The sequence below is a fragment of the Macaca mulatta genome, chromosome 19 (assembly GCF_049350105.2).
Source record: "Macaca mulatta isolate MMU2019108-1 chromosome 19, T2T-MMU8v2.0, whole genome shotgun sequence".
Lineage (NCBI taxonomy): Eukaryota > Metazoa > Chordata > Mammalia > Primates > Cercopithecidae > Macaca > Macaca mulatta.
Genome location: NC_133424.1, coordinates 50,033,582 through 50,045,384, shown reverse-complemented (window position 1 = coordinate 50,045,384; position 11,803 = coordinate 50,033,582). Strand labels below are relative to the sequence as shown.

The 11,803-nt window shown below is 53.9% G+C and overlaps 1 protein-coding gene across 7 annotated transcripts in view; it reads left to right on the top strand.

Annotated features, from left to right (window-relative positions):
* LOC721961 (F-box protein 17) overlaps window positions 1-11,531 on the top strand; it is a 43,736-nt gene extending 32,205 nt beyond the window's left edge. For 5 of the 7 annotated variants that reach the window (XM_077982770.1, XM_077982767.1, XM_028838946.2 and 2 more), the window contains 5 exons: window positions 661-1,026; window positions 2,659-2,770; window positions 5,721-5,816; window positions 6,800-6,935; window positions 9,815-11,119. In XM_077982770.1, the coding sequence (XP_077838896.1) occupies window positions 678-1,026; window positions 2,659-2,770; window positions 5,721-5,816; window positions 6,800-6,935; window positions 9,815-9,958 (837 nt within the window). In that variant the 5' untranslated portion in view covers window positions 661-677 and the 3' untranslated portion in view covers window positions 9,959-11,119. Of the gene's footprint in view, window positions 1-43; window positions 1,027-2,658; window positions 2,771-5,720; window positions 5,817-6,799; window positions 6,936-9,814 lie in introns of all 7 variants that reach the window. The other 2 variants (XM_028838945.2, XM_077982771.1) reach the window with 2 other exon arrangements.
* The last annotated feature ends 272 nt before the right edge of the window (window positions 11,532-11,803 follow it).

Here is an 11,803-nt window from a genome sequence, read left to right as displayed (position 1 = left end):
ATAGTGGCGTGCACCTATAGGCCCAGCTACTTGGGAGGCTGAGGCAGGAGGATCACTCGAGCCCAGGAGGTACAGGCTGTAGTCCTGGTTTCTAGCTCCATAAAAAAGTAATAATAAAATAAGGAGGTGACCACTGCAGACATCTGGGTGCCAGCTAGGGTCCGAGGAGGTTGGTGACTTCTTTGTCCTTGGTTGGGTCACAGTGCTCCTATAAATCTTTGACAAAACATAGTTGTTTACATACTTCTTTAATCCCAGAGTTAGTTTTAAAAACTACATGATTGCTGTTTTTGCATATTATCTCAGCGCTCTAAAATTATCCTAGCCTATGTGCAGGAATGGGTAAAGTCCCCTTAAACAAAAATGGGGTTAGTTATGTTAGTTATTTTGCCGTTTCACTTGTGATATACGTGAAGCGCTTAGCCCGACACAAGTGAACGCCAGACGGAAGCCGTGAACAGCGGTCCTGACGGGGGTCAGAGTCTTTTGCCCAAGGTGGAAAGATGGGGAGAGGCCCAGAATCAGAGGGGAGTGGGTCCCTGGTTGCCCATGGACCTAATGGGGTTTCTCGAGCTGCAGGGGCCTTGCGCCCTGGGAGGCAAAGTAGGGAGGGAGTGGCCTGGCTGCGCTGACCCGCCTACGACCCCTCTCTACCTGCAGGACTCCGGCTGCTAGAGATGGGCGCCCGGCTCTCGCGGCGACGGCTGCCGGCGGACCCGTCCCTGGCCCTGGACGCGCTGCCCCCGGAGCTGCTGGTGCAGGTTCTGAGCCACGTGCCTCCACGCGCCTTGGTCACGCGATGCCGTCCAGTGTGCCGCGCCTGGCGCGACATAGTGGACGGGCCCACCGTGTGGCTGCTGCAGCTGGCCCGCGACCGCAGCGCTGAGGGCCGCGCACTCTATGCAGTGGCCCAACGCTGCCTGCCCAGCAACGAAGACAAGGAGGAGTTTCCGCTGTGTGCCCTGGCGCGCTACTGTCTGCGCGCGCCCTTCCGCCGCAACCTCATCTTCAACTCCTGCGGAGAGCGTGGGTGCAGGGAGTGGTGCCCATGAGGCTGGGGGAGGGGGCCGGGGTGAGCGAGACAGGGGCGGGGCCGGGACAGAGTCTGAGACAGATGTAGCCAATGGGCGAGACCCCTGGAGGAGCCAGGGGGCGGGGCTGAGGGACGCAGTGCCTGGGCTGTAGGTCCGGTAGGCGGGGCTGGACCCAGGAATCGGGACGAGTGGACTGGGCAAGGGAGGAAGACCCTGGCTGGGCCAGGGGAGAAAGCAAGCAGTTTGATATGCAGAGGGGGTGCAGAACAGGGCAGAGGCCGAATGGCAACGCTTTGGGAGGCCAAGGCAGGAGGATCGCTTAAGCCTAGGAGTTCGAGGCTGCAGTGAGCTATGATCGTGCCATTGCACTACAGCCTGGGTGACAGAGAAAAACCTTGTCTTCAAAAAAAAAAAAAAAAAAAAAAAAAAGGGTGGGGCGCAGTAGCTCACGCCTGTAATCCCAGCATTTTGGGAGGCGATGGTGGGAGGATCGCTTGAGGCCAGGAGCTCGAGACCAGCCTGAACAACAAAGTGAGACTGTCTCTAAAAATTTTGAAAATTAGGCCGGGCGCGGTGGCTCATGCCTGTAATCCCAGCACTTTGGGAGGCTGAGGCGGGTGGATCACCTGAGGTCAGGAGTTCGAGACCAGCCTGGCCAACATGGTGAAACCCCGCCCGCACTAAATATAGAAAAATTAGCCAGGCATGGTGACAGGCATCTGTAATCCCAGCTACTGAGGAGGCTGAGGCAGGAGAATCGCTTGAACCCTGGAGGCAGAGGTTGCAGTGAGCTGAGATCCCGCCATTGCACTCCAGCCTGGGGGACAAGAGGGAGACTTCGTCTCAAAAAAAAAAAAAAAAAAAAGGTTAAAAAAATTTTTTTAATTAGGCCAGGCGCAGTGCCTCATGCCTGTAATCCCAGCACTTTGGGAGGCCAAGGCCAGCGGATCACCTGAGGTCAGGAGTTCAAGACCAGCCTGACCAACATGGCGAAACCCCATCTCTACTAAAATACAAAATTAACCAGGTGTGGTGATGCACACCTGTAATCCCAGCTACCTGGGAGGCTGAGGCAGGAGAATCGCTTGAACCTGGGAGGCAGAGGTTACAGTGAGCTGAGATCATGCCATTGCACTCCAGTCTGGGCAGCAAGATCAGAACTCCGTCTCAAAAAAAAAATTAAAAAATTAAACTAGCCAGGTGTGGTGGCATGCACCTGTGGTCCTAGCTACTCTGGAGGCCGATATGGGAGGATCGCTTGAGCTCAGGAGTTAGAGGCTGCAGTGAGCCATGATGGAGCCACTGCACTCCAGCCTGGGCGATAGAGTAAGACCCTGTCTCTCTCTCTAACACACACACACACACAGTGAAGAGCACAACTGAAGGAGAAAGAGCAAGTAAGGGTGACTGAAGAGAAGCTGAGTGGATGGGCAAGGCTGAGAGTCACAGTTCTGGGGTAGGACCAGGAATACAGGATAATGGGAGGAGGAGTCGGTAGGAGAAACCAGGGAGGATTGGAGCACAAGAGGGACAGGCTGGTGGACAGCACAAGCTGGGTGGTTGCTGGGTCTCTGCTGGGCAGGCTGGCAGGTAAATCATATGTTCAACTCTTGTTTTCCCACAGAGGGCTTCAGAGGCTGGGAGGTGGAGCACGGCGGGAACGGCTGGGCCATAGAAAAGAACCTAACACCGGTACCCGGAGCGCCTTCACAGACCTGCTTCGTGACCTCTTTCGAGTGAGTGGCCCAAGTGAGAGGCCCCGATCCCTGGGGCAGGGGCCCCAGAGAGAGAAAGGGACCCTACCCCCACACTGTTCTCATTGCCACCTTCACCCTCTCCTTCCCCCATTTATTCATTTTTTTTCTTTTTTTTTTTTTTTTTTTTGAGACGGAGTCTCGCTCTGTCACCCAGGCTGGAGTACAGTGGCCGGATCTCAGCTCACTGCAAGCTCCGCCTCCCGGGTTTACACCATTCTCCTGCCTCAGCCTCCCGAGTAGCTGGGACTACAGGCGCCCGCCACCTCGCCCGGCTAGTTTTTTGTATTTTTTTTCAGTAGAGACGGGGTTTCGCCATGTTAGCCCGGATGGTCTCGATCTCCTGACCTCGTGATCCGCCCATCTCGGCCTCCCAAAGTGCTGGGATTACAGGCTTGAGCCACCGCGCCCAGCCTTATTCATTGATTCGTTCCATCAATCAACAAATTCTTGTTGAGGGTACTGTTTTATATGCCAGAGATACAAGGAAAAATCAGGAAGGTTAGCAACCACAGGCAGTAATGCTCTGTGCATCATCGCCTGCAGTTTGTGAGACAACAGCAAGACCAGTTTGATCTAAAGACAGGGTTTTGGGCCAGGCACGGTGGCTCTCGCCTGTAATCCCAGCACTTTGGGAGGCCAAGGTAGGCAGATCACTTGAGGTCAGGAGTGCGAGACCAGCCTGGCCAACAGGAGGAAACCCCGTCTCTACTAAAAAGACAAAATTAGCTGGACGTGGTGGCACGAACCTGTAGTCCCAGCTACTGGGGAGGCTGAGGCGGGAGAATCGCTTGAACCCAGGAGGCAAATGTTGCGGTGAGCCGAGATCACGCCACTGCACTCCAGCCTGGGCGACAGAGTGAGACTCTGTCTCAAAAAAAAAAAAAAAAAAAAAAGTGAACATGGCAGATTAGCATCCAAGATGGAGTCACTCTTGCCTCCACAAGGGGTTACTCTGTACTAGACACTTTACATATAATTCTGGCAACAACCCTGTGACATAGATACTATTATTGCCCCCACTTTATAGTAGGAAACTGAAGGTCAGGCATGGTGGCTCATGCCTGTAATCCCAGCACTTTGGGAGGCCAAGGTGGGAGGATCTCTTGAGCCCAGGAGTTCGAGGTTGCAGTGAGCTAGGATCACGGCACTGCACTCCAGCCTAGTGACAGAATAAGACCTTGACTCAAAAGAAAAAAAAAGAGAGAGAGAAATAATCTGTTCCCCATGGAATGATGATGCCATCTCTACGGTTTATGAAGTTTCTGTGCATACCTAGGTCTATCCCTGGCACTCTGATTTTCTTTGTTTTCATTTTTTGAGACAGAATCTCATTTTGTTGCCCAGGCTAGAGTGCACTAGCGCAATCTCGACTCACTGTAGCCTCTGCTTCCTGGGTTTCAGTGATTCTCCTTCCTCAGCCTCCTGAGTAGCTGGGACTACAGGGGTGCGCCACCATGCCTGGCTAATTTTTTTTTTTTTTTTTTTTTTGAGACAGAGTCTTGCTCTGTCGCCCAGGCTGGGGTGCAGTGGCTGGATCTCAGCTCACTGCAAGCTCCGCCTCCTGGGTTTAGACCATTCTCCTGCCTCAGCCTCCCGAGTAGCTGGGACTACAGGCGCCCGCCACTTCGCCCGGCTAGTTTTTTGTATTTTTTAGTAGAGACGGGGTTTCACCGTGTTAGCCAGGATGGTCTCGATCTCCTGACCTCGTGATCCACCCGTCTCGGCCTCCCAAAGTGCTGGGATTACAGGCTTGAGCCACCGCGCCCGGCCAATTTTTTTTTTTTTTTTTTTGAGACGGAGTCTCGCTCAGTTGCCCAGGCTGGAGTGGTGCAATCTCGGCTCATTGCAAGCTCGCCTCGCCATTCTCCTGCCTCAGCCTCCCAAGTAGCTGGGACTACCGGCGCCCGCCACCACACCCGGCTAATTTTTTGCATTTTTAGTAGAGATGGGGTTTCACCGTGTTAGCCAGAATGGTCTCAATCTCCTGACCTCATGATCCACCTGCCTCGGCCTCCCAAAGTGCTGGGATTACAGGCGTGAGCCACCGCACCCAGCCTAATTTTTGTATTTTTTGTAGAGAAGAGGTTTCACCATATTGGCCAGGCTGGTCTCGAACTCCTGACCTCCAGTGATCCACCTGCCTTGGACTCTCAAAAGTGCTGGGATTACAGGCCTAAACCACCACGCTCGGCCAGTTCCTGGCACTCTGTTCTATTCCGTTGGTCAACTTACCTGTCCTTCCACCAATACTGCACAATGTATGTGATTATGGCACATTCTAATTTGAGGTGAAGGACTGTTTACAAAGTTGTTGGCAGGAGTCCCTGAGCTAGTAACAGAGAAGGAACATTACCACCCCTAGATTACTAGAGGTGAGGGGAGGAAACAGTTACTGAAAAATGAGAAGAGCATGCTGTGGAGCTGTGCTTTTTCCTTGGGAGACAAGGCAGTCCCTTGAGAAGGACCCAAGAGGATATATACCCTGATTTTAGTCACCTCCTTCACTTCCATCCCCTGCTGGAGCATCCCATTGGCTGATCCAACAGGAAGCAATAGGTGACAGAGACCAGGCCATCCAGCTTTAGACCCGGGGCCCTCGCACTTTAGGAGGCCCACCACAGAGCTCCCCGCTCAAATGTCTAGTATGTGGCCTTCATTTGTACTCATGTCTTGTCCCACATAGATGAGGGTCAGGCTTTCATAGAGGTCAGCTGCCTGGAGCCCGCAGCAGGGTGGAGAATGGCAAAGGGAATCCAAGAGGCCAAGAAGAGATGTATAGCCCATCATAGATCTTCAGGTTTGCTAGAGCAAACCCTGAGGGCTGCTTTAGAGAGGGTTATCAAGGGAGGCTTCTTGGAGGAGGTGGTTTCTGACTGCGCCTTGAATGCCGGGACTGTTTGCCCTGCCCATTGCCATCTCTCCTTCCCAGATGGTGCTCCAAGAGGCAGCTTGTGGACCTGGTGATGGAAGGTGTGTGGCAGGAGCTACTGGACAGCGCCCAGATTGAGATCTGTGTGGCTGACTGGTGAGTGAGGAGCGGCACCCTGCTCTGGAGCAGCAGCAGGCTTGGCAGCGGTTCTGCAGCAGGGGCTCATTTCCCGCCCCGTCCACCCCATGGGTAGCGGCTGTCACTGTGCACCCTTTGTGATGACACTGAGAGGCGAAGTGATGCGGAGCCGGGGAGGATACAGCTTTGGAGAAGCCAGAGCCCCCGCTCTGTACTCCTGCTCACCCTCATCTCAGCAGGCTGGGGTGGTCCACAGGGGGCCACTGACTGGCTTGATACCCCTCTGAAACGAGACACCTCCCCCGACCCCTTTGTGGATGCCTCTGAAGGGGTGGGAGCACGGTGCCCTGTGAGCTGAGGCTCAGGGAGCATAGCTGGGACAGGACTGGCTTCAGAGCCTGCAGGCTTAGGATGAATGCCTTCTTCGCAAAACACCCAGGTTCTGCCCAAAGCATTCCAGCTCCTCCTTCAGGCTGTGGCTCCTCCATAGAAAATCTGGTCTCTTCCCCGGGGCTCTGGCTCCTCCCTGAAGTCATCAGGCACCTGCCCTGCATTGTGGTTCTTCCCCAGAGCATCCTTTCTCGTCCCCCAACTACCCACCCAAAAGCCTCCAGAATCAACCCCAGGACCACCCAGACTCCTCCCCCAGGACCACCCAGGCTCCTCCCCTGCTCTGGCTCCATCTAGGACCACTCAGGCCCCTCCCCCAGGCTCAGGCTCCTCCTCTAGATTCTGGCTTCACCCCAGGACCACCCAGACCCCTCCCCCAGGCTCTGGCTCCACCCTCGGATCACCCAGGCTCTTCCCCCAGGTTCTGGCTCTACCCCAGAACCACCAAGGCTCCTCCCCTAGAGGTTCCCAGGCCAGGATGTCTCCAAATGTGGTCCAGATGTGCAGAACCCTCATCAAGATGCAGGAAGGCCCAGCCTTCAGCCTCCCACCCTGAAACCCAGAATGCTGGCTGGGTGACGGGGACATAGAGGCTGACTGCTGCCTGGCAGGTGGGGTGCTCGAGAGAACTGCGGCTGCGTCTACCAGCTCCGGGTCCGCCTTCTGGACGTGTATGAAAAGGAAGTGGTCAAGTTCTCAGCCTCACCTGACCCGGTCCTTCAGTGGACTGAGAGGGGCTGCCGACAGGTGGGTCCAGACTACCTTCCAGCTCCCCCCGACCCCCTAGAGGCACACACACCCAGCCTCTCATCTGCGTGGTTTCTCTTCTGTCACCGCTGGATATCTATAATAACAGCTAAGAAGTACTGAACCCTTCTTACATCCCAAGCCCTGTGTCAAGAGGCTTACATACTGATTCATTTCACTAGCACAATAGCTTAATGTTCAACAAACACTGATTGAGCACCTACTGTGTGCTGGGCACCACTCTAGGTGCTGGAAATGCAGCGGTGAACCAAAATCCTATCTCCATTCTAGAGTTTAGGAAACAGAGGCACAGGGAGGTTATGTGACTGGCCCAGTGCAGAGCCGGACTCAAGCCCAGTCTGGCCCCGAGACTATGCTGTCTTGATCCTCACACCTCAGTTACCAAAGTAAATGTTTCGGCTGGGCACGGTGGCTCATACCTGTAATCCCACCACTTTGGGAGGCCAACATGGGAGGACAGCTTGAGGGCAGGAGTTTGAGGCCAGCCTGGGCCATATAGCGAGACCCCCGTCTCTACAAAGAAATTAAAAATTAGACCAGCATGGTGACTTGAGCTTGTAGTCTCAGCTACTCAGGAAGCTGAGGTGGGAGGATGGTTGGAGCCCAGTTGGTCGAGGCTACAGTGAGCTATGATCTTGCCACTGCACTCCAGCCAGGACAACAGACAGAGACCCTAACTAAAAATAATAATAATAATAATAATAATGAGTCAGATCGGCCGGGCGCGGTGGCTCAAGCCTGTAATCCCAGCACTTTGGGAGGCCGAGATGGGCGGATCACGAGGTCAGGAGATCGAGACCATCCTGGCTAACACGGTGAAACCCCGTCTCTACTAAAAAATACAAAAAACTAGCCGGGCGAAGTGGCGGGCGCCTGTAGTCCCAGCTACTCGGGAGGCTGAGGCAGGAGAATGGCGTGAACCCGAGAGGAGGAGCTTGCAGTGAGCTGAGATCCGGCCACTGCACTCCAGCCTGGGTGACAGAGCAAGACTCCGTCTCAAAAAAAAAAAAAAAATGGGTCAGATCACAAGTCTCCCTGCTTGTAATGCTCCTGTGGCTACATCTCACAGTAAAAGCCAAAGTTATGCGGCCACGGAAAAGAAATGAAGCACCAATTCACGCTGCCACGTGGATAAACTTTGAAAACACGATGCTGAAAGAGGCCAGACATGAAATGACAAATACTGTATGATTCCACATATATGAAATGTACACTAAGAAGACTGGTGACTGCCAGGGGTTGGGGGAGGGAGGACTTGGAAGTGACAGTTCACGGATGCAGAGTTTCTTCCTGGGGTGACGGGAATGCTCTAGAATTAGGTAGTGGTGATGGCCACGTAACATCGCAAGTCAACTAAAAACCACTGAATTGTACACTTTAAAAAGTGAATTTTGGGCCGGGCGCGGTGGCTCAAGCCTGTAATCCCAGCACTTTGGGAGGCCGAGACGGGTGGATCACGAGGTCAGGAGATCGAGACCATCCTGGCTAACACGGTGAAACCCCGTCTCTACTAAAAAATACAAAAAAAAACTAGCCGGGCGAGGTGGCGGGCGCCTGTAGTCCCAGCTACTCGGGAGGCTGAGGCAGGAGAATGGTCTAAACCCGGGAGGCGGAGCTTGCAGTGAGCTGAGATCCGGCCACTGCACCCCAGCCTGGGCGACAGAGCAAGACTCTGTCTCAAAAAAAAAAATAAATAAATAAAAAGTGAATTTTGGGCCAGGTGTGGTGGCTCATGCCTGTAATCCCAGCACTTTGGGAGGCCAAGGCGGGTGGATCACTTGAGGCCAGGAGTTCAAGACCAGCCTGGCCCGCGTGGTGAAACCCTGTCTGTACTAGAAATACACAAATTAGCCAGGCATGGTGGTGAGCACCTGTAATCCCAGCTTCTAGGGAGACTGAGGCAGGAGAATCTCTTGAACTGGGGGAGGTGGAGGTTACAGTGAGCTGAGATCATGCCACTGCACTCCAGCCTGGGCGATGGAGCAAGTCTTGGCCTCAAAATAAATAATTAAAATAAAATGGTAAATTTTGGCTGGACCCAGTGACTCACACCTGTAATCCCAGCACTTTGGGAGACCAAGGCGGGTGGATCACCTGAGGTCAGGAGTTCAAGACCAGCCTGACCAACATGGAGAAACCCCCATCTCTACTAAAAATACAAAAATTAGCTGGGCGTGGTGGTGCGTGCCTGTAATCCCAGCTACTCGGGAGGCTGAGGCAGGAGAATCGCTTGAACCTGTGAGGCGGAGGTTGCATTGAGCCAAAATCGTGCCACTGTACTCCAGCCTGGGTGACAGAGTGAGACTCCATCTCAAAAATAAATAAATAAATGAAAAGTTTGTTTTATGAAAATTTTATCTCGACTCTTTTAAATTGAAAAAATAAATAAATAAATAACCGAAGTCCTCCTGTGCCCCACAAGACCATGATCTGCCCATGACCTCCCTGACCCCTCTCTTCTCCCCTCACTCAGCTCCAGGCATGTTCCCACCTCGGGACCTTTGCACAGGCTGTTCCCGCTGCCTGGGACACCCTCCCTCCAGAGCCCCTCCTGGCTCCCTCCCCTCCTTCAGGTGTCACCTCTGTGGGGCCTTTGCTAACTCACTCTACTCACATTCCTGCCACCTTCCTGGCAGGATGCCCCAGCCCCTCGCCCCCACCTAGCTCCAGTGTCCAGGCCCCGCTGCTAGAATGGCAGTTCCACCAGCGCGGGGTCCTTTTCCTGCTTTCTTCGCTGCTCCATCCCCAGCACCTAGTGCAGGACTGGCACCTCCTCAGTCCTTGGGGCCTATCTGTTAAGGTGGAGGAAGAGAAGGGGCCCGCAGGCCCTCACCCTCTCACTCCCCTTCCCCCTGCAGGTCTCCCACGTCTTCACCAACTTTGGCAAGGGCATCCGCTACGTATCTTTTGAGCAGTATGGGAGAGACGTGAGTTCCTGGGTGGGGCACTACGGCGCCCTTGTGACCCACTCCAGCGTGAGGGTCAGGATCCGTCTGTCCTAGCGACTGGACTACCGCCTGACGTCGTCAGTCAAGACCAGCCTTGAAGCCGGGTGCGGTGGCTCATACCTGTGGAATCCCAGCACTTCAAGAGGCCAAGGTGGGAGGATCACTGGAGCTCAGGAGTTCAAGACCAGCCTGGGCAACATAGTGAGGCCCTGTCTCCACAAATAATTTTTACAAAATTCGCCAAGCATGGTGGTGCCGCCTGTAGTCCCAGCTACTCGGGAGGCTTGGGTGGGAGGATTGCCTGAGTCCAGGAGGTTGAGGCTGCAGTGAGCCGTGATTTCACCACTGCACTCCAACCTGGGCGAAAAAGCAAGACCCTATATCAAAGAAAAAAAAAAAAAAAACCACCAGCCTTGCAGCCAGAAGCCAGAGGATACCCAGGCACAGTAGGGGGTCCCATGTGGCCGGTTCTCAGTACACCTTCCACGAACCCGCTTGCTGCTGCTTCAGCGTGGCGGCCAACATGCTGTGTGACAAACCAGGCTGTTCACAGCTTCCTCAGCCCCCCAGGAGGGGGGTGTCAGGAAAGAGACATTTAGTTCATTTGCCTGCAAACTGTCTTCTGCAAGGATCTCAGTAGACTCAGTCACAAAACAAAGGCTAACCCAGGCTTTGTACGAGGGGGAAGGCCGCCGAGGCAGGGAGCAGAGACTTGCCGGCATGTTTTGGGGGTAATGGTCACTGGCAGGGAGCAGAGGTCCGCTGAGGCAGTCTGTCCTTGAGACCAACAGGATCATCCGCTGCTTGGGGAATCTCTGGTGTTGGGAACAGTCTCCCAGATCTGGTCATAAACAGAATCTCTGCAGCACTGTGACAGGTTCATGATGGCCATGACCCCAACGCTGAAAGTTGTGGGTTTACCAGAATGAGGGCAAGGAACACCTGGCCCACCCGGGGCGGAAAACCGCTTAAAGGGGTTCCTGAACCACAAACAATAGCATGAGCGATCTGTGCCTTAAGGACATGCTCCTGCTGCAGATAACTAGCCAGAGCCCATCCCTTTATTTCCTGTAAGAAATGCTTTTAGTTAATCTATAATCTATAGAAACAATGCTTATCACTGGCTTGCTGTTAATAAACATGTAGGTAAATCTCCGTTCAAGGCTCTCAGCTCCGAAAGCTGTGAGACCCCCCGATTTCCCACTCCACACCCTATATTTCTGTGTGTGTTTTTAATTCCTCTAGCGCCACTGGGTTAGGGTCTCCACGACCCAGCTCGTCTCAGCACTGTGGGATCCCACCATGGGGCTGTGTAACCAGCCATCTCTGTGCAACATGCCCAGCACTGCCCGTCAGCATCTCCTGTTTGGGTCAGGCTGGTGCCTCTCATCAGAATTCCAGAATTCCATCAGAGGCCAAGTTCCCCACCCCCACCTCCTGCCCTTGCTTTAGGGGCAACTTCCTGCAAGGTAACACTTCCTTTTGTCCACACTCCTGTATACAGACTCCTGGAGCAAGGTGTGCCATGAGGAAAAGCTCTCCTGTCCCCCCATCTCCCTCCACTTCTCTTATCTCTCAGCTAGGCATGGCCAACAAACTAGCTCAATAAAACTGGTGCTAAATATGAGGGGATGGGCAATTTTTATCTGTAATCAGTGCACTTGTCTGCCACCAGTTCTGATCCTAAAAGACCTTGAGGCCTCATGTTTACAATCAGGAGACCCTCAGGAGGCTGTGTTGAGCGCCATGAGGAACTCGGAGACAGCTATGATGAGACAGCTATGATGCGCCTAACAGCTCTCAGGCATGCACCCTTATCAGCGCCATTTGGTGCAGGCTCAAAGTGTAAACGACCTGCCCAAAGTCACCCAGTCAGTAAGCAGGGGAGGCAGGGCTTGG